This window comes from Silurus meridionalis, chromosome 17, assembly GCF_014805685.1.
Source record: "Silurus meridionalis isolate SWU-2019-XX chromosome 17, ASM1480568v1, whole genome shotgun sequence".
Lineage (NCBI taxonomy): Eukaryota > Metazoa > Chordata > Actinopteri > Siluriformes > Siluridae > Silurus > Silurus meridionalis.
Window position 1 is genome coordinate 5,414,785 of NC_060900.1, and position 20,967 is coordinate 5,435,751.

At 38.8% G+C, this 20,967-nt stretch overlaps 2 protein-coding genes across 2 annotated transcripts; both read left to right on the top strand.

Annotated features, from left to right (window-relative positions):
* Nucleotides 1-1,697: 1,697 nt before the first annotated feature.
* On the top strand, nt 1,698-9,364 carry rad21l1 (RAD21 cohesin complex component like 1). Its single transcript, XM_046870443.1, has 14 exons — nt 1,698-2,075; nt 2,414-2,602; nt 3,409-3,538; nt 3,934-4,033; nt 4,145-4,248; nt 4,353-4,457; nt 4,710-4,814; nt 5,028-5,138; nt 5,537-5,766; nt 6,228-6,324; nt 6,463-6,593; nt 6,921-6,992; nt 7,291-7,368; nt 8,500-9,364. Exons 2-14 carry the CDS (start codon nt 2,456-2,458, stop codon nt 8,686-8,688), a joined length of 1,599 nt encoding a protein of 532 aa, XP_046726399.1. The 5' UTR covers nt 1,698-2,075; nt 2,414-2,455; the 3' UTR covers nt 8,689-9,364.
* Nucleotides 9,365-10,383: 1,019 nt separating this feature from the next.
* On the top strand, nt 10,384-20,950 carry LOC124399906 (syntaphilin). Its single transcript, XM_046871220.1, has 5 exons — nt 10,384-10,914; nt 15,592-15,676; nt 15,952-16,086; nt 16,964-17,113; nt 17,824-20,950. Exons 1-5 carry the CDS (start codon nt 10,716-10,718, stop codon nt 19,115-19,117), a joined length of 1,863 nt encoding a protein of 620 aa, XP_046727176.1. The 5' UTR covers nt 10,384-10,715; the 3' UTR covers nt 19,118-20,950.
* Nucleotides 20,951-20,967: the final 17 nt, after the last annotated feature.

Sequence of the window (20,967 nt, forward strand, 5' to 3'; positions counted from 1 at the left end):
AGCAAGGCCCTTGAACCTCAACTGTTTAGTTGTATAAACAATATAATCGTAAGATGCTCTGTATAAGGGTGTCTGCCAAATGTCTTGTGTAAAACTGGTCTATGATGCAAAAACAGGGCAGACACCTTTATCCAGAGCAACTAACATTTATCTCAATCATACAACTGAGCAGCTATGGGTTTAAGGGCCTTGCTCAGGGGCCCAGGATGGGAAGTAATTTGAGCACATGACTTGATCCAAAGGCCAATGCATTAACCAATAAACTACCACCTCCTGCCAGCTGTCTCAGATTACTGTCCGCTGATTGCCCAATATTTTGTCCCGTACCTACATCATTTCCTCCTGGTTCTCTGGTTTCCTTCTTCTGGCCAAAAGTGTGAATGTGTGTGTAAATATAATGATGAATTTATACTTATTTTAGAAAAAGAACCATATGATGCATCACAGAGGTCTATTTATGCACACATTCATACACTTATTCACAGGGGGCAAATTGTAGTCCCCATTCCACCTACATGCAGGCATTTGGACAAGAGGATAAAACTAGAAGAAACCGAACCCATGTAGGCATATGAAAATCTCTTTCGCTTTCTCTCTTTTCTTCGATAGATAGATAGATAGATAGATAGATAGATAGATAGATAGATAGATAGATAGATAGATAGATAGATAGATAGAATCACTTTATGTATCAGCCAATCATATAAGGCTAAGATTACTGTTAACCAATCAGATCTATCTATCTATCTATCTATCTATCTATCTATCTATCTATCTATCTATCTATCTATCTATCTATCTATCTATTCTTTATCATTTGACAGAAACCCCTAATGAGAGCAACTTAAAATGTATCTCATTCATACAGCTGAGCATATAAATGGGGTCAAGGGCTTTGTTTAGGGGCCAAGAAGTGGTAGATTGGTGTGGGTTTTATTTGAACACATGACCTTCAAAGCCAAATTCCAATGCTTTAACCACTAAGCCACCACCTCCCCTCTACAGTAGCTATATTATGTGATAGCTAAGTATATAAAATTTTAATTGGCCTTTAAAACCCTGATTGATTTTTACTACCTGTTATCTGATTGTTTATCAGAAACCCTACCAGTATATGATTGGGTGGTACATGGAGTCTCTGCCTACCTGACCCCAGTCTGCGTTTACAGTCCATTTCCTGCAGGTGTCGCTGTTTATTTACAGTCTTAGTTAAAGTTACTTTTCTCAAAAACAGTACATTAAAAATGGCTTGCAAATTATTTAATAATAGACAGTTTTACTCTACATAAGAATACTTTGAATAAATGAGCAAACCTGTTTGAAAACGATTCAAATGCACCGGTTTATTTTTCAATTGTACAGTAGAACGACTGAAGCATTAGGGTCACTCTGAGTAAATATTAATTGAATGATTTAGCAAACATAAGTGATTTTGCATTTACATTTTACTGTATAGTCTCCTAGATTTTACAGTAAGATGTTTTAAGGGTGTTTGAAAAGGGGCCATGATTATATATATATATTTACACCACAAACACGAAATTTTATTATCTGATAAAAAATAGCAATACATTCATTGTTGATGTCTCTTTATTTATTATTTTTTTAATAACGGAAACGCCTAGAAACGTCTTTACATCCATTTTGACCGCTCCCAGCACCCATACCGTAAAAGTGCACGAGACGCGCAAAACAAAACAAAAAAAAAACGTGCGACAGATTGAATCGCAGTGTCAAAAATCTGTGCATTAGCTACTAAAGTATGATTTAATTTTCGGAATAGCGTCCAATCAAATGGAGGATTATCACATTACCTTATTTAAAAAAGAGAGATGAAAGAATGAAAGAAAATCAGGCAAAATGACGGTTTTTAATCCGATAGTTTTTTCACCTTTGCGGTTTAATAATAGTTTAAATTCAGGTCCAGGGCTCGTGACCATGAAAAAAAAAAATGGCGGGATGCGCGAGCGGTTTCCACTTCATTTTACTTCAGCGTCGGTTGAGTTCCCCTTCACTCCACCTGTCAATAAACAACTTTTACTTTTAAGAAACGTTAAGAAACACAAACTTTAAAGGTAAGACGATGAAAACTGATGAACTCGGTCACCCAGAGTGACACAGATATTATTTAATAATCCATTGTGTCACTTTTAATTAGTATAAAATCAGCATTATCTGATAACTAACCAATTAGCATTAAATTAGCACATTAATCCAGTTAGCGTAGTATGTTTTGCATTGTCTTCGTTTAAAGTAAAAATAAAACAAATGATAATTATTTAAAGATACCCAGAAAGTAATTCTACATTCAAATATTTGCAAATTATTGAATTCTCAAGTTAACTAACAAGCCGAACAGTCAACACCTCATTTGTTGAATATTTATGTCGCCCATTTGTTTTCTTGTCTACAGGTGTTTTATTGGCTCTGGATTTGGACCTGAGATCCACTGAACATGGTCTTCTTCACACAGCTATTCACTTCAAAACGTGGACCCCTGGCCAGAATCTGGCTTGCAGCCCACTGGGAAAAGAAGATAACCAAATCCCATGTGTTTGAATGCAATCTAGAGGCGACAATAGAGGATATTATTTCTCCTCAGGTGCCCTTTATATTCCTTAACATTTATGCATTTTAAAGTGAGACCTGCAATGTTGAGTTTTATTCCGTAGTCACACATTTTTGAGACTTTGATTTTGCTTCATATAAAGTTAAAGAATATTAACCAGCAAACAAATCACCAGAATCAGCATTATATAGCCGGGATGCTTAGGAGTCTCTCAGGTGACACTTTTCTTTTTTTTTTTTTTTTTTTTTTTTTTTTTAATCAAATCAAATTTTATATAATGCATGAGTTTTGATTTGCATTTTCTGACAAATATGTTTGCCTTTCTCTATGATTACGTATCATTAGTTTACTAGAGAGACGCTAGAATATGAACTGGTGACATTTTTATGAAGTCTGATCTGGAAGAACTGGAATGGAGTAAGAAAATATATAATTAGAAAGAGGTAGAACTGGTGTTAGTAACAAGGTGCTGAAAGAACATTGACTGGGCCATGTGGCTGATTACTTATCGTGATTAATGCGGTTGGTTGACTTGTTGGAAGTCCATAAACCTGGTTGAAACAAAGGAATCATGTTGGTTAGTATGTCTTGTTCAGTTTCACATCAGAAGGATAGGACTGGAAATGTACATTCCAAAGCCGTTATAAACATCTTTGTGTTAAATATTTGTTTGGAAGGTGACCCCAAACCCCTCAAACATATTATAGTCAAACTGATTAAATACTGCACAAGTAAAAGGACACCTAGCTTGAACTGCAGAACTGCAATGTTGTATTTGTAATGTAAATGCCCTTGCTGACAATGTACTCTATTTGTGTGTGTTTGTGTTTTAATGCCAGATAAAGATTGGGCTGCGAACTTCAGGTCACCTTCTCCTGGGTGTGGTGCGAATCTACTCCAGAAAAGCCAAGTATCTCCTTGCAGACTGCAATGATGCTGTGGTTAAAATTAAAGTGGCTTTCCGACCAGGTGATCATAGATCACACATTGTTGAACACTGAATGAGCAAAGTGATGGATCACTTAATTGGTGATTACTTTGGTTAGTGGGAATAAATGATTTAAATGGAATATATTTCTCCAAGATCACTTTTTCACCAGTAGACCATTAATCTGGTTAAAAAAAAAAAGGGAAAACTAATCATTTTGTTTATTATTGTCTAATTCAGTCATGTCATGTCATACAATAGAGTAGGACTGGAAATGTAAATGCCCCCAAAGCCTTTCATCCATGTGACTTGAATTATATGTTTGGAAGGTGATCCCCAAACCCCTTAAACATTATTTCTTGTATGTATGAAGTAGGGGTCAAACACGACTGAGCATGAACTTTAAGATTTTTAAGTCTTTTCTTTGTCCTAACAGGGCAGTTGGATCTGCCTAACGAAGGGATGGAGGCAATGGTTAAAGCCATTACACTGCCTGAGGATTTTACCGACTTTGAGTCGCAGCTGCCTGATCTCAAGTACGTTTTCCATCCACCTCAAAAGTCGAGGCATTTACTGTTCAGAATTTCTATCCACCGTACAGCTCACTGTTATAATAAATATTTGATGTGGATGTGTTCCTACTTCAGCACTATTGATGTGGTAGATCACTTCTCACTTAATCAAAGCCGCACAGAGGAAATCACTTTGAAGGAAAACTTTGGAAACAGTTTTCTTGCCCTGGACGACTTGGGTAAGTGCCATCAGAGACAAATCTAATAGATTTTGAACATATATCCAAGTTTTATAATTTAAAAAACTTTCTTTGTTTTTTATTTAATTTTTTTTTTTTAACAGGTGATGAAACCCAGTCTCATCAGGGACTGTTTGATACAAGTTTCCATAGTCTTGGTGGAAATGGTGATGGGTTTGGTGATGAGGGCATGGCTTTTGATCTTGTTGGTATTTAACTTCTTTGCACATTAAAGTTTATATCAAGATTGAAAATAGCAATAACTAATTACTGTAAAGATATAAAGATGCACATAAATATTCTTAGTTTACTTAAACAAATGTGTTTAAGCATGTTGACTATTTTGAGATATGTAGAGAAAGTATATATTTAAATGAATAACAGACAAAATGCAATGCATATAAAATAGTTGCTCTGTGCTCCGACCTGTGCAGTGTTTTTAAGACAAAGTTTCTGTGCAGATTTCATAACAAATGCGAATGAGAATGCACTGCTAACCGATTCCTATAGTGAATCACCAGCAGAGGTCCCTGCAACACCCCCACCAACTGCTATTAATCCTACAGGTAATCAGTGTCTTCTGGGATTTTAGCCTTTCATTTTATTTTTTCCTATGTAGTCTCAAGACTGCTTTAGGCATAGCAAAAGTGTTCATAGTCCATAATCCTGATATGATGATGATGATCAAATATGATGTGAAGGGATAACAAATGGCTGACATTTAAAAGAATAATGCAGTTTGGCTTATAATGTGATTTTACTTGTGCTTTTCCATCCAGAACCTTCTGTGGCTACTGCAAAGGGCTTGCCTGAGACTTTCACACTGAATGAGACCACATTGCTGGAAAATGCAGAGGACGGCTTTGCCCTTGAACCTGTGGCTGTTACATGTATGTCGTTAGTCTAAGGTTGTTAAAATTATAATAGTACACAGAGATATCTGGTTTATGGTACACGTGGATTGTTCTGTACCATCTTCTATGTGCACCAGTCCTTTAATTCAATCCTGAAAATATTAATAATATAATTTAAAGGTTAAGTTGAATCAGTTGGTGTGCCATATCTACAAAAACGTTTCTTTGTGAGTTAAAGGTTATAATTCAGTTGCCTTTGTGGATGCACTGAAATGAAGAACAAAAAAATGTTTAGCGATGGCATTTTGTTTAAAAAAAAAAAGAAAGAAAGAAAGAAAAATGCCCCAGAGGAAACATCCTAACTATTTTTTAGTCCAGAGAAAAGACAACTTGATGCTTTGAGCCACAGTTAGTCACATCTTTATTATTCTCAGCTTTTTCAGCAAGAAGGAAAGGAAGCAGGAAAAGGAAGCTAGTGGTGGATCACTCTAAAGAGCTTTCTAATGAAGCCATCAAAGCCCAGCTGTCTGATTATTCTGACCTTTGGGCCCCACTTGACATAGCTCCACCCACAAGGCAACTCATGGATTGGAAGAAAAACGGAGGCGTGGATTATTTGTTTTCACATTTATGCACTCCAGTCATGAACAGTGACCTGCAGAAGGTAGCACACATACATAAACACACACAGGCTTTATGGATTTCTGGAGATTTCATCAGAATATGTACAGATTTGCATTTGCCCTCACAGATGCTTGAACATGGTGTCATGTTGGTGACAGGTGGTCATTGTAGTGCAGTCCGAGTGCTAATCACTCCCTGCCCACATGTCTGGCCTCCCACATTTTATTCTGTGTTCTTCATAATTACAACATGCAGGAACACGCTCAGTAGCTCAGAGTCTGAACTCACAGTTCCATAGAGAGCAATATATTTCTATACCCTGCTAAATATGTTATGTTTTGCAGTGCAGCTTCTCAGTTTGCCATTTTTGAATAATAAACTATTCAAGTAAATATTGTTGGTTTTTTGTGTTTTTTTTTTATCTTGGCTGTTATTAGTCTGTCAAAGTGGTGGATTCTGGGTAATGCACCCTGGCTAAGCATCCTTCCCTTTCTTATCCAGCTATTCCCTAGAGATGGGCTACTTTGGAAACTGGGGCCGAATTGCATAGCTGAAAATGAAAGTGACCCAATAGAGAGAAAGGAGCAGGCGAGAGAGGGTAATGCTCACACACCATAAACAGTACACCCACAACACTCGTGCACACAAGGCCAAGTTCCGCAGCCACAAAACCAATGAAGTGTACTTATGGACTGCTAATTGAAGGTGAATTCTTTCTTGCTGTGTGTATGTGTAGCTGAGATTCAGAATACTACTATGGTGGAGGAGATGAGCTTACTGCAAGAGACTGTGGAACAAAGCAGAGAAGCAGAGGCATCCAGCTTCATTCAGCCATCTTTCATACAAACCGATCCTCTAGAATCCAATGTTAGAAGTGTGCACACACTCAAACTGAGCAATCAAAATTGCACTCAAATAGTAATGAATCTTATTTCTACTGCTAAAAAAGCAGAGTTAATGTTATATATAATGTTATATATTGTGGGCAATTTGAAGTAGCCTGTCCAGTTTTGGATAGTGCTTTTCTCATGTCCTACATGTGCTGCTTTTTGAAATACAATACTTGTTTGAAATAAAAAAATCAAAATCAACTACTTCTTTCCCCCTTATTAAATTTATTAAGTAAATGACATACAATGACCACTAGTCCTCAATTGTGTTTTTACCTACTGTTTCTCTGTCTTTCTTCTACAGGAGAGCAGGCTGGAGGTGTCCCACCCAGAGCCTCTGTCTGAGGAGTCCATGCTGGTCCATCTATCTGGAATGGTGAGTGAAACTCCACAGATGCGCACACAGACGCAGGTGGTGCAAAATTTCCTTTCACACAATAACATGCACTTTTTGATACTGATGTGAAGCAGTAAACTTTAAGTTTATTGCAATCAATTTATCAATCTGAGTTTATTAATTTTGTCCTAGAGAGGACACTCTTGTCTCCTTTTCCCTCCCTCTCTCACACTCCCACTCTTTGTTTTGTTTTTTTTTTCTTTTCTCAAAACACCATGTTATGTTTCAATAATCAGTCATACCATTTTTTTTTAATTATTATTTATTTTTATTTCAGCACTCAGCCCTGGACAGCCAGAATGTGGAGGAGAAGAGAATGACTAGTCGAGCACACAATCTTCTTCAGGCTATCAGAGTAAGATCATCCAAACTCTGTCCACAATTGATCGTTCTCTGTGGTCTGTTACTGATACGGGCAAGACTGGGCGTACTGGCTGCTGAGGAAAAAAATGTAGGATTAAGAGAAGGGGGAAAATGAAAATGGTAGCATGGTCATGTACATGTATACATACAGATTATGCTGCTATTTAATTGACAGTTATCAATGGGGGGAACATTTTGAACTTGAAACTAATTAACACAATCTTAATTGGCATGCATGAATTATTTTGTAAATAATTCAATTAATCTACACCATATGGACAAAGGTTTGTGGAGACCTGACCATAAGATTCATATGGGGTTTTTTGGGGGACATAACATTCCACATTTAGGCCCCATTTCGTTGTTAAAATAACTTCCACCCTCCTGGGAAGATTTTCCACCAAATTTTGGTGTGCTTGTGAAGATTTGTGTGCACTCTTTTACAGTGGTGTTAGTAAAGTAAGGTACTGATGTGGGGTCATGAGGCCTGGATTTTCAGCATTCTAGTTTATACCAAAGGTGTTCAATTGGGGTGATGTCAGAGCTCTATTGCAGGCCACTTAAAATCTTTCACTCCAACCCATCTTATCTTCATGGAGCTCCCTTTAAAAAGAGGCATTGTCATGCTGGAACAGGTTTATAGTAGGTCTTCTAGTTCAAGTGAAGGGAAAATGTAATGCATCCAAAGACATCCTCTACAATTGTGTGCCTCCAACTTTGCAGCAACAGTTTGAAAAAAGAACTACATATGAAACTTTGAAAGCGTTTTGGTTCTTTTAGTCTGTCCATCTCTTTCACCTTCTTTTCTGTACACTTTGCTCTGATCAGTGTCCAGCATCAGTGCCATGGTGGAAATTGATGAGCATTTGATAAAACCTTGCACAACCATTACCTAATGGCAAGAAGAAATTACAGCACCAAGCAATGAATTTGCAATATGTTTTACTTTAAACTGTTTGCAGCCACTCGTGGTAAAGCTTGTGGGCAGAGATGCCACATGTTTATTGTTCCGGAAATAATTTTTGAAACAGTAGCCTTGCTAATAGTTATATGGCACATGCTGTATTTGTATATGCTTTTGCGTATGGCTCAGCATCTGCATTACTAATATTTGTCACCACAGAAGCAGAACAGCAGCCCTGATGCCACATTCAGCCTTCATGAAATGTGCGAGAGTTGCAGTCGATCCAGTGCAGCAGCCATTTTCTTCTGTCTACTGGTGCTGAAGAAACAGAAGGCCATAGGCTTGCAACAGAGTTCCCCTTACAGTGACATCATCATCACACCTGGTCCTTTATTCCAGACGGTTTAGGACCGAGATTAAAGAAGACCCCGTTGTGGCATATTCTCAACCTGAGTGTTAAAGTAAATGTGTTTGTTTTAAAAGAAGCACTTACACAGTTTCTTTTACTATTCTGCAATTCATTCTGGGCACTGACTTGCAGAACATAATTAACTAGAATACTGACAAAAAAAACCCTTAAATGGACAGGTTTTGTTAATTAGTTTTGACTTTCAGTGCATTTAGAGAATTAAATATCCAACTAGCAAGTCAGATACATTTGAGTGTGTGTGCGAGTGTGTGTGCGCATGCAATATAGGTCAGTTTAAAAGTTGGGTTTGTTCTGTGAGGTTGATTCTAAAGTTCGCATCCTTGTTTTGTTTGTGTAATCAAATGTTCCTGTTTTATGGAAAACAAACTTTTCATATGGTTATTTGATATATTTATGATGTGTATACATGTAATTTTGGTGGTATTGTTAATTTATTTATAGTTATTGGACCAATACTGAGTACTTTGATTTGATGATTATAAAATGAGGAATAAGTTTCTTAAAACCTGATGTTTAAAAAAAAAAAACAGTCTTGACTTGAATATACGGGGAGTCTTATACTTAAAGGTCCACTATTGTATTTAAAATTTTAAATTAACACATGATCTTCAGTGATTGAAGTGTATTTCATTACAAAATAAATGTAATCATCGATATGCTGTTCTGTTTTTCACTTTGGTTAACTAGATTACAGTGGTGTCGAACCCACGATGCCTTTTGACTAGCAGGTGGTGCCAATGATCTCTTGCTTCATGTACACCGGATGTGGGTGATGCAGTAATGCTTTAGCGATTTTAGTTTATCTCTCCGATTTCTCATCTGGGATATATTTTAGAGTAGTCAGCGTGCAGCTTGTATAGCAGTACAGATTTACTGTCTTCTGAAATTAACTCAGCATACAGCCATCAATGTCTAAATAACTTACAACAAATGTGAGTACACCCTAAGTGAAAATGTCAAAAACTGTGTCCAAAGTGCCAGTATTTTGTGTCACCATTGTATTCTAGCACTGCCTTAATCTTCCTGGGTATGGACTTCACCAGAGCTGCACAGGTTGTTGTTGGGATCCTCTTTCACTCCTCCATATTGACGTCACAAGTTGCTGGATGTTGGACAAGTGGTGCTTCTCCACCTTCCACTTGAGGATGCCCATTGGTTCCATTGGCGGCCCATTGGTTAAAGCCCTGAGTTAATGATCATAAGGTTGGGGGTTCAAGTCCCAGCACTGCCAAGCTGACACTCTTATGCAAGGCACTTAATCCTATCTGCTGAAGGGGTGCCGTACTATGACTGACCCTGTGCTCTGACCCAGTTTCCAGACAACCTGGGAAATGTTAAAATTAGGGGTAGCTTAATGGTGAAGGTGCTGGGTTACTGATAAGGAGGTTAGTGGTTCAAGTCCTTGTATTGTGCCAAGCTGCCACTCTTGGGCCCTTGAGTAAGGCTCTTAACCCTCTGTGCTCCAGGAACACTGTATCATTGCTGTAATATATGTGTGACAAATAAAGGCTATTCTTCTTCTTGGCCACTCTTTAACTGACCCTTGCGAGGTCTGTTCCAAGTGGAACCCATCGTGGAAAACCTTTGACCCTTGCTACTGCACTGTAACTCTGTTTCAGGGTGTTACCGACTTAGCCGGAGCCATCTTTGTGGAGAGCAACAATTTTAATAATCAAATCTTTCGAGAATCTTTGCCATAAGGTGCCATGTTGAACATCCAACAGTAAGTATGAAACAATTGTTCTCAAAGCACCAATTTATTTGCTAATTTGTATGGTCATGTCAAGCAGACAAAAACTTTAACAGAAATCTACAAAGTAAAGTGTGGGCTGTTGCTAGTTTCATATCCATGTTGCTTGAAGCTGTTGTTTTAAACAATCAGATTGCGACTGGTTTATTTTCCTTGATTGTCTAACCAATCAAGAGAAGCAAACCAAACCGAATCTGCGGTTATTGTATCGCGCTGCTCATATCGCTTTAAGAAGCTCCGCATCGTTACGTCAATATGCTTTTTGCAGCGTCAGTGCGCGGCGCTCGCGCCCCGAGCAGCGTCATTCATCCACCTTCATCAGCAGCAGGGAAAAGGACGCTGCAGGATTTTACCGCTCCAGGTCAACGACATATAAAAAAAAACAGCAACAACAAGAAGTTGACCCCAGTGTGCTGTAATGGAGGAGACACCGCGTGCAGAAGAAACACCACGGGTTAGTGCAAGTTCTTTTCAGGTTTGGGTTGTAGAGTGGGTTCATGCTGCAGCATCAACAGGGGGCGGGGCTTAGTAGGGCAAAGCAAGATGCTGTGAGTAACAGGGACATCATCAACATGAATAAACATGAGGTTCTAACAAAAGGTCGAGTGTCACAGCGGTGCATCTACAGGACAGAGGGGTATTATTAAACATGACTCATGCATGCTATCATAAAACAAAATAATGTACAAAAGCATTGATTTTCTTGTTTTTATAATAGCAGGTTTTTTTTTTTTTTTTTTTTAATTTAATTTAATATACTTCCAGTGCAAATCTTCGTTTACCACAGCGATTTTTTTTTTAAACAGATACAACATTAATTAATGATCAATTAATTTTATTAATAAAACATTTACAGTTACATTCAATGTTGTGAAATGTCTGTGATAGAAACAAGTTCTGATCATGACTTATAACAGCTATAAAGAGTGTTGTTTTTTTTTTTTATTAAAGACTTTTCTTGAGCGGAAAACCTACTGTTACACTTTTATGTCACTTTTTACAAAGCTCTGACACTGGAGACTAAATATTAAACAAATGTTTGTTATAAATCTTCAGTTCAACTGCAGCCATAATTTTACATTTATATTCTAAAAAAAATGCTATAACAGCTGCAGATATGTGAAGGGTTTCAGGTTACCATGATGTCCTTCTGCATTTGCAGACTTCAGCAATATGGACAGTGCAGGAAATCCTCCATCATAAAATATTGGTGGTAGTGCTGTCTAGACGTGAAAGTTTATAGGTTTATTGATCTGAAGGGCTGAAACATTATACGACATTATATTAAGGCATGAGGCAAGGGATGGATGATCAGTGGAGTAGGACTGGATGGACATTTGGTAGTAAATGTTGATTTATGCATGATTGTAAATCAGTTCAGAACATGGATAGTAAGTTCCTGAGTAAGCATTTAGGGAATATGAGAATTTTATTTGCCTTAGTCCATTTATGTAATGAAAGTTTGCTGCCTTTATTAAATATTAACAATAGAACAACGATTCTATTTCCATGTAATATGGATCTGATTAATCTTTTAAATCAAATTTCATAGACTCTGATGTAATTCTGATATTTGATACTTGTACAGACCAAATGTAAATGCTATGTAAAGATTGCACTGCTTTTATTTTTCAATCCTACCTAATTTCAAAGAACCTGTAGCCTTTATAACCTCAGATTCCTGTTCTCATAGTGAAAGTGGATGAGATTTTCTGCTGTTGTAGGGCATATCTATATAAACAGTTGATGCTGTACATAATGAGATGGTTTTCTGAACTTTAGACAGACAGACAGACAGACAGACAGACAGACAGACAGACAGACAGACAGACAGACAGATAGATAGATAGATAGATAGATAGATAGATAGACACTTTATTCATCCCAATAGGAAAATTTACAGAAGGTGGTAAAAGGTGGTTATTTGGGTTACTGTAGACTTACTGACAACTTGAATCTGTCTGGCGGTACATTTCTGACCTCTTTTACTGACAAGCTTTTATTGCAGTCAAAACTCAAGGCCTGGGGTGCAGTCAGTGTTCCAATTCATCCCAAAGGTGTTCAGTAAGAATGAGATCAGAGCTCTATAGCAGGCCACTCAAGCTCTTCCTCTCCAAAGCATATAAACCAGATCTTCAAGGAGCTCACTTTGTGCACAGGGGCATTGCCATTCTGGGACAGGTTTGGGCTTCCAAGATCAAGTGAATGCAAAATTTTATTATAACGCATCTAAAGACGTCCTGTACAAGTGCCCTTCAGCTTTGTGGTAACAGTTTTGAAAAGAACCACAAATAGCAGGAAAGGTCAGGTGAACCAGTACTTTTGGAAATATAGTGTATGTATGTATGTGTATATACATACATACACTATACAGTATACCAAATATATACCAAAGGACCTCTAAATCCCACAGAACTAATCCCTAAAATAACCTTGGTTGACACAATTAACCACCTGCTTTCATTTCTGCACTAGTCTATGTTCATATGCCTGATTTACTGTACACTCTTTCTAGACTGCATGAGACCATCACCCTACTGTGTGTGAATGTTTTATTTAATTTATTGATTTATTTATTTATTCTCTTTTCTCTTCTGTCTTTGGCTCACTCAGCCCAGGCTGTTCTCCCTGCATTGCATTTCCTGTCCTGTTGCTCATGTCTGATAATCTTATTACTGGCACCTTTTCAACTCTGATTCTGCGATCAGGCCGACCCGGATTCTGGGTTACCAGGCAACCGTGCACCATCACAACGGTTCCCAGATCTGTGCTCAGTGTGGTTTTCTTATGTAACATGCAGAGGATGTTAGAGTATACAGTATGTGCTCAATTCTGTCCAATCACAAATTATCATCTGTAAAATATGTTGGTGTTTCGGATTGGACAGTCCAGTATTAAAGGTGTAATCATGAAAAATAACTTGCACATCATTTAGTAAGTACTGCTTACTGCTGCCATGTTTTTTCAGATCTTTATAGAATTTTTGTCTCTTGAACAGAGTTAATATACTGATATTTTTATATTCCATAGATTTATTCAAAACAAGAAGATGGCTGTCCTTGTCCAGCTAAACAGACATGATATCAGGAGAAATTTTCCTATCATGTTTACTGAGCATTTAATATATGTTAGGAATACTGACTGCGGTTGTTCTGAGACATCTTATAGAAAAGAAAAAGTTTGAAGTCTGTACTGTACTTGAGCTCTGCTCTGTCTCTTGGCCTGCTTGTGTCACCTGCCACTTGCTGCATTTTGTTAAAAAGGTCTTGAAGTGTCCTGACACAGTTGCTTGTTACATAAAGCAGTGAAAGAGAACATGACTCAACTGTGTGTGTGCGTGTGTGTGCGCTCTGGATAATGTGGATATGTGCCTGAAAGATTTTACACATTTAAAGCTCACTTTTAAAGACTGTCAGGCAGCTCTTGTGACTTGAACTTTGAAAAGTATTTGGTTGCAAGCACAGGAGATGTTTATTTAAATTTTATTTCACATTCCAGTTTCACAGTAACACAACAAGATATTAACTTGGTAACTTGTATAGAAAAACCAAAAACATTTACATTTACGGCACTTTGGCAGACGCCGTTATCAAGAGCAACTTATAGTTATCTCATATACATTTATCTCATATTTACTTCCAAAGTACAAAACCATAACCACTGTGGTACAAAGGTGAAACAATAGAGAATATATGTGTGTATATATACACACACACACACTATCTCACAAAAGTTAGTACACCCCTCACATTTCACTAACCATTTTAGTATATCTTCTCAAGGGACAATACTATAGAAATGAAACTTGGATATATTTCAGAATAGTCAATGCGCAGGTTGTATAGCAGTACATATTTACTGTCCTCTGAAAATAACACAAAATACAGCCATTATTGTCCGAAAAGCTGGCAACAAAAGTGCGTATACCCTAAGTAATACCAGCTGCATGTCCCATTCATCTGTTTGACAGGACCATACAAATCTGTATGTGTCCTCTATTAAAGCAGTTAAAATTTGCTGCTTTGAGTACAATTCTCTCATACTGTCCACTGAATGTCCAACATGGCACCTGAAGGCAAAGACTCTCTGAGGATTGGAGAAATTGTATTGTTGCTCTCCATACGCTGCACACTGTAGAAAGCCGGTTTGCATGGCCATCGTCCCAGAAGGAAGCCTCTTCACCACAATGTACTTTGACTTTCTGAAGCAGAACATGACGCCCTCCTTCAGAAACTGGGCAGAACGGCAGATTTCCAATATAATAACGACCCCAATCACATCACCAAGATGACAACTGCCTTGCTGAGGAAGCTGAAGGTGATTGAGTGGCCTAATATGTCTCCAGACCTGAACCCTATTATGCACCTGTGGGGCATCCTGAAGCAGAAGGTGGAGAAGCACCATGTGTCTAATACCTAGCAGCTTTGCGAAGTCATTATGGAGGAGTAAACAACCGGTCCAGCAACAACCTGTGCAGCTCTGGTGAATTCTACGCCCAGGTGGATTAAGGCAGTTCTAGAGAACAATCATGCTCACACAAAATACTGATACTTTGGACACAGTTTTGACATGTTTATTTAGGGTGTACTCACTTTGGTTGCCAGTTATTTAAACAATAATGGTGCATGTTTAGTTCTTTTGAGAGGACAGTAATTCTGTACTGCTATACAAGCTGCTTATTGACTACTTTAAAATATATTTAAGTTTCACTTTTATAGTATTGTCACTTCAGAATGGTTGTTGAAATGTGAGGGGTGTACTCACTTTTGTGAGATACTGTGTATATAATATATAGCATTTTATGTAAGATATTTGACCATTTTATAGTTAAAAGTTGAAATAGTGCATTGGTTATTCAATTTTTAAAAATGTAATATTTGCCAAATTGCTGTGGAAAAAGGAGAAATGCATTTGTTGTGGCGTTACACATTACACAACTTTGTTGTGGCTTTATTCTAACCCTTCCTATCAGTCATTGATTCTTTTCCTATAACACCATGCCCCCAGTGCTTTATTTATTTAAATAGAATCCATATAGTGTAACGTAGTTATGAGGAGAACCTGGCACCTGAGCTATTGAAATGTCTGCTGCTGTTGCTCTAATGTGTTTGTGTGTGTGTGTTTTACCTAGAACATTGTGTACTGAGGCAGATGGTGAAAGATTCCACGCCTATGTCTCACTCAGCTAACAGAAGACCGTCTGCTGGAACTCGCAGGTACCAGTGTCTCTCGCCTTCACACTCAGATTCTGGGTTTGAATACAATTTATGTAAAGGACAACATGCTGAAGGTTGTACCCCCCCTGGGCTAATCAAGAAGGGTTTAGATTTTTGAGATGTGATGACATGAATGGGGGTTTCAAAATTTTGCATCACAACATGCCTTTTTCCTTTTGTGACCATATTACAAGCAGGGTAAGCATGCGAAATGAATTGCACTTAGCAGTGATTATAATATTACACTACTGTGTGTGGGTGTGTGTGGGTTGTAGACGGCCTGCTAGTACAGCCAGTAGCCGACAGCCTCACACAAATGCAGATTCCTCCATCAGCTGCACCTGCTCAGCATCATCCTGCAAAGGTGCAGAAATCAGTAGCAAATCACGATCACACCCAGCTACACCTCGGTAAGACACACACACACACACACACACACACACACACACACACACACACACACACACACACACACAATGAGCGAGAGAGAGAATATTCTACTTGTGATATAACAAATGTCCTCTGTTTGGGGTTTGTTCCAGATTTTTTAACACGTGTGACCCAGAAATAGATTCAGTGTGCGAGGTCTACTTTGTGCCTTAGCAGAATAAGTTCACAGCGTACCCAATACGAGGAAAAAAAAAAGCTATATCACAAGTTAATCATGTAGTTTATATTATACACCCTCGTTCTAATACGTTATCATTTCTGTAGACACGCAGCTTGTTCAGAGGAGTTGTATGGCATATGTATAGACAATCTAAGCCAAATCTCAAGCAGATTTTGGAAGGAACCTCTAGTGTCAAGACTTTGATAATAGTCACAAGTTTAAGTTCTTCATCATAAATGTTCTGTTTTTGAAATCACGAATTGGATTTTGAGTTGGAAGGAAAAGAGAGGTGAGCTGTCTTCGTATAAATTTCTAATTAGATAAGTAACATTAAATGGATAAAAATAATGACAAGGATGTTATAAACTGCAGGTTGGGCTCGTGTTGAGAACTCGGGGTACCTAGCAGTAAGATATGGGATGTCAGACTGTTCCCATAGCAGGATATTTGTCGTGTCTATTCTGAATTACAACTGAGTTGCAATTTAAATTCGTGTACTGTAATACAATTTGGTGTTGATAAGAGGTATCTCTGCTTTTTGTTAATCAAACAGTATATTACCATATAACCTTAAACAGACAAGTACAAAAAATTCATTGTACACGGCAGCAAAGAGCTTCGGCTTTACTTGTTCCCTGAACCAGTTTACTCGCTGAGTCTCTCTTTTCTCGGCCCAGACGGCAGGCGAAGTACGGCGGCTGTAGTGAGAATCACGGGATCCGTCCTCCTGCTCCCGAGCAGTATCTCACCCCACTGCAGCAGAAGGAGGTGTGTATCCGTCACTTGCGTGCCCGGCTGAAGGAGAATGTGGAGAGATTGCAGGACAGGTCAGTGGCAGATCAAATGTGTTCCATCAATCTGCTGCTGTTTTTTTGTTCCTATGCTGGATATATAACGTTTCAGCGAAACCTATACACAAACATCATACAAAATAGCCCACATGTAACTGTATTAAAAACTACAATCTGTTGAAAGTATATTAGCATTCAGCAACTGGCCAGGAAATATTTTGATGAATAATAAAGAGCAGCGCTTATGAAATTCACAGGGAGATGAGTCATGATGTTTGTAGCATGCCGAGCAGAAACCATTCAGTCTCTAAAGATTTATGATGTATGAGGGAGGTGTGAGAAATAAATCACTTTGGGAGCATCCAATAACAGCACATCCAGAGGTGTTTTATTTTTTTATACCACAGTCATTTCTTTTTTTTATTTTTATTTAATTTGTTAATAGAAACATGTTTCTTTATTACTTACATTATAGCACTTATAAAATGTTATTCCATACGTAATCGTAAATCCGTAAAGATGTCCACAGAGTAATGTTACTATAGAGACAATAAAAATGTGAAAAAATGCATTAATATAAACCTTTGATTTGTATCGCAGCCAGAGCTACATCAAGAACTGCTCTTATAGAAAATCAGTCAACATATTAATCGAATATACCACACATCTTTGTTACCAGTTCCAATGACATTACCACATTTGTATGCCTATTTTGTGTTACAATTTTATATCGCACGTTATTGCAGGGACTCAGAGGTTGGGGAGTTGCGTATGCAGTTGTCACGCATGCAGGAGGACTGGATCGAGGAGGAGTGTCACCGCATTGAGGCCCAGCTGGCACTAAAAGAAGCTAGAAAAGAGATCCAGCAGCTCCAGCAAGCTGTGGAATCTGTCCGATCTAACCTGGGCCACCATGACTCGGACCAGCAGACCAGTAAGACAGACGGGGCGAGAGGAGTCAGAGTGGAGCCACGACTTGGAGCCTCGAGGTCATGTGGCTGCTCTCCAGCTCATACCATCGGTCGCAGTGCCACTTTCGGTAGGTTGAGTAGTGAGACACTGCCTGGAATCGACCGCAATGGGAACGTTACCTCCGAGCAGCGCGTTCACCACATTCCTGCCAACAGAGGCGCTGCAACTTTACCAAGAGGTGATGGACGTCCTCGTCTTATCCTGGAGGCTTCCCTACTATCTGATCAGGCCCCACCTACGATGATGTGCTCTAACCTTTCGCGCTCATCCACCTATGAGAAACTGTGTAGTGGCGAGACAGTCGTACCTGTAGGGCGGCGCTGCTGCATTTCCAACAACAACAACTGCAGCTGTGCAGTGCATGCCTGCCTGCCTCATCACCATCTTTTTTTGCATCTTCCTCAGCAGGAAGCTCCGCCTCCCTCGTCTCTTACCCCACCACCAGTGCCACCTAGTTCATCCGAGGCGAGCAATAAGCCCAGCTTCAGATCACAAGCCTGCAGTCCAACCATTTCCTGGATCCCACAAGAGGAAGAGGAGGAAGAGGGTGAAGAACTAAGCGTAATCACTTTAGCCACAACAGCGCCGGACATCAGTTTTGCCGAACCACGAACGATTTCGGTTTCTTCCTCCACCATATTTTCTACCCAAAAATCTTACCTCCCTGAGCCTTTACCATCAGACAACCACGTTGAGATTTCGTCCTCACAAACAGCTTCACAATTGCCACAAATCCAGCAACCTAGTCATCATTCGCCTCTGTCACCTGATCAGCTGCCACACACCAAAGAAGAAGATGAAGTTGCCGGATCTACTGAGGAGGACGAGGGGCAAGAACAAGATCGTCACTGGAGCCGCTACTTCCTTGTTGATCTGCTAGCAGTCGTGGTCCCGATTGCACCAACTTTGGCATGGCTCTGTCGAGGACGGCAACGAGACACCATGCCAGCGTACCACATGGGCTCCCTGCTGCGAGGCTGTTGCGCCGTGGCACTTCATTCGCTAAGACGTGTCAACAGCAACCGTAGCCGAGGGCCGTCTGGGACAGGGGGTGCAACAGTAATCTAACTATCTGCCATACACTTGATCTGGTGTGTTTAATAATTCTAGTCTATACAATAGACATACTAATTATTTAAGCTTAGAGTAACCTGAAGCACAATATGTTTGCAACAAGTTTTATCTGTGGAAGTAGAAATGCCCCATTACACTGTAAATTTCAAGGGAAAGAATTTTTTTCCATAGTTTGACCAATTACCACCGACGATCCCTCACCCCATTAAACACAATCGATTAACTGGGGAGGGTTTCTGATGTCAAGTCGGCCAACCACAACTTTTCAAACTACTGCTCATGCTCTGTCACATGGCAGCATAACACACGCCTTTTAGCATTCTGACAACTACAGGATCCCAGATTCCTAGGATTCATACCTCCCCAGCAGCCACAAAATGTCAGGATTTAACGTTCAAAACACCTAAAAGTGAAAGCATTGGTTTGATCACCATAATTTCAGCCAGCAGGTGAAATAAGTAGTTTATTGATTTTTAATTGACAATTTGAAAAACTACATTTGAAACGGTTCATCACCAAAAACCTATCAAACTTTCCACACTTGAAATCTAATTTCAATCCTTGCACACTTGTGCAAATTCACAAAAAGTTAATAGTACACAATTTCAGTTTTTATTCAAACTCAACTCCTTTTTTGACTGAACCTTTTAATACAAAATTGTATTTACAAATTCTAAATGAAGCCACGTGTAAATGCTTAAATTCCGATGGAAGCAACACAGTTCATGTTACACATTTGTGCTCTGAAATTTACTTTGAAAAGCTCTTGTACTGTTGCTGTTTTCCAGCAATTGCCATGTTTCCTTCCCGCTCTGTTTCGCTCCTATTCTGTTCCAGCCTTCGAGTCCTAGAGGAAAGGGCAGACCCAAAATGGCAGTTCTTATCTTTGATACTGATAAATGAAACAATGCTCCTGAACTGAATCTTGTAGCAGGTTGCTGGGTTGACGTTTAGAACCACATTGTATCTGGCTATTTCTGCTAATGTGGGTGTGTTCCTCCGGAGCATGAAATGTAATATCACTGTTTGTATCCGAGGGGAAAAAGAATAAATAAAAAAATGTAGGCTTATGTAAGAAAGTGCTTGCTTGGCTAAAATCTAAAGAATGACTTAGGAATGTAGCATGCTTATATTGTATGCTAAAGAAAGCTTTACATTTTTTGTATAAGATGCAATCTCAGGCTGAATTCTAACTCTAGAATAGAAAATACTTTATTTGAAAGAAGAAGAAAAAAGACCCCCAAGCAAGGGGTCAGCTAGCTTTAAAAGGTTTATTAAAACATGGTTTCATTTTAAGTCCATCTGTTCCAAGCTCAGCTCAGTACATACAGCAGATTTGAGTGTAGTGCCCTCGACTCTTCCTCTTTGCCGTTTCTTCACCATCTCTCGCAAGATCTCTGTTTAGCACTTTATAGCAAAGCGTTCATTACAAATTCAGGGTCGTCTTGCATGTCTTCAGGTAATTCAATGTAATTAAATTATAGAAGTATGCAGTTTAACTGTTTATAATTTGTGTTTTATCAAAGCCATGCACTCCTGCAGTGAATATCAGGGATGTTGGAGACCAACACAAGAAGCTCTATGAAGTCTGGATTAGAGTGCACGCTAGTTTAGATTTTCCACTAGACGAGACAAAAGATCCATATTCTATTTTAATTGTAATAAACGTCACCGCATTAGCAATAGCACTTCCTGTAGCTGCAGTGGAACCTCCTTTATAACTGTAGACAAAGATCACGAGTTTTGTTTTTTTCTTTGTGGAAAAGTCTGCATCCTGTTCTGTAAATAATCATGATTTGAAAATAAAACGTGACTCTAAACAACAAATGGAGACTTTTCTGGTA

What these genes read in the sequence shown, in the direction of transcription:
- rad21l1 (XM_046870443.1), top strand. Translation starts at nt 2,456, where the DNA reads ATGGTCTTCTTCACACAGCTATTCACTTCAAAACGTGGACCCCTGGCC. An exon ending in CATGGCTTTTGATCTTGTTG is followed by an intron (nt 4,458 to 4,709) that starts GTATTTAACTTC and finishes GTTTCTGTGCAG; the next exon opens with ATTTCATAACAAATGCGAAT. An exon ending in ATCTTCTTCAGGCTATCAGA is followed by an intron (nt 7,369 to 8,499) that starts GTAAGATCATCC and finishes TTGTCACCACAG; the next exon opens with AAGCAGAACAGCAGCCCTGA.
- LOC124399906 (XM_046871220.1), top strand. Translation starts at nt 10,716, where the DNA reads ATGCTTTTTGCAGCGTCAGTGCGCGGCGCTCGCGCCCCGAGCAGCGTC. An exon ending in GTGCAGAAGAAACACCACGG is followed by an intron (nt 10,915 to 15,591) that starts GTTAGTGCAAGT and finishes TGTTTTACCTAG; the next exon opens with AACATTGTGTACTGAGGCAG. An exon ending in TCACACCCAGCTACACCTCG is followed by an intron (nt 16,087 to 16,963) that starts GTAAGACACACA and finishes TTCTCGGCCCAG; the next exon opens with ACGGCAGGCGAAGTACGGCG.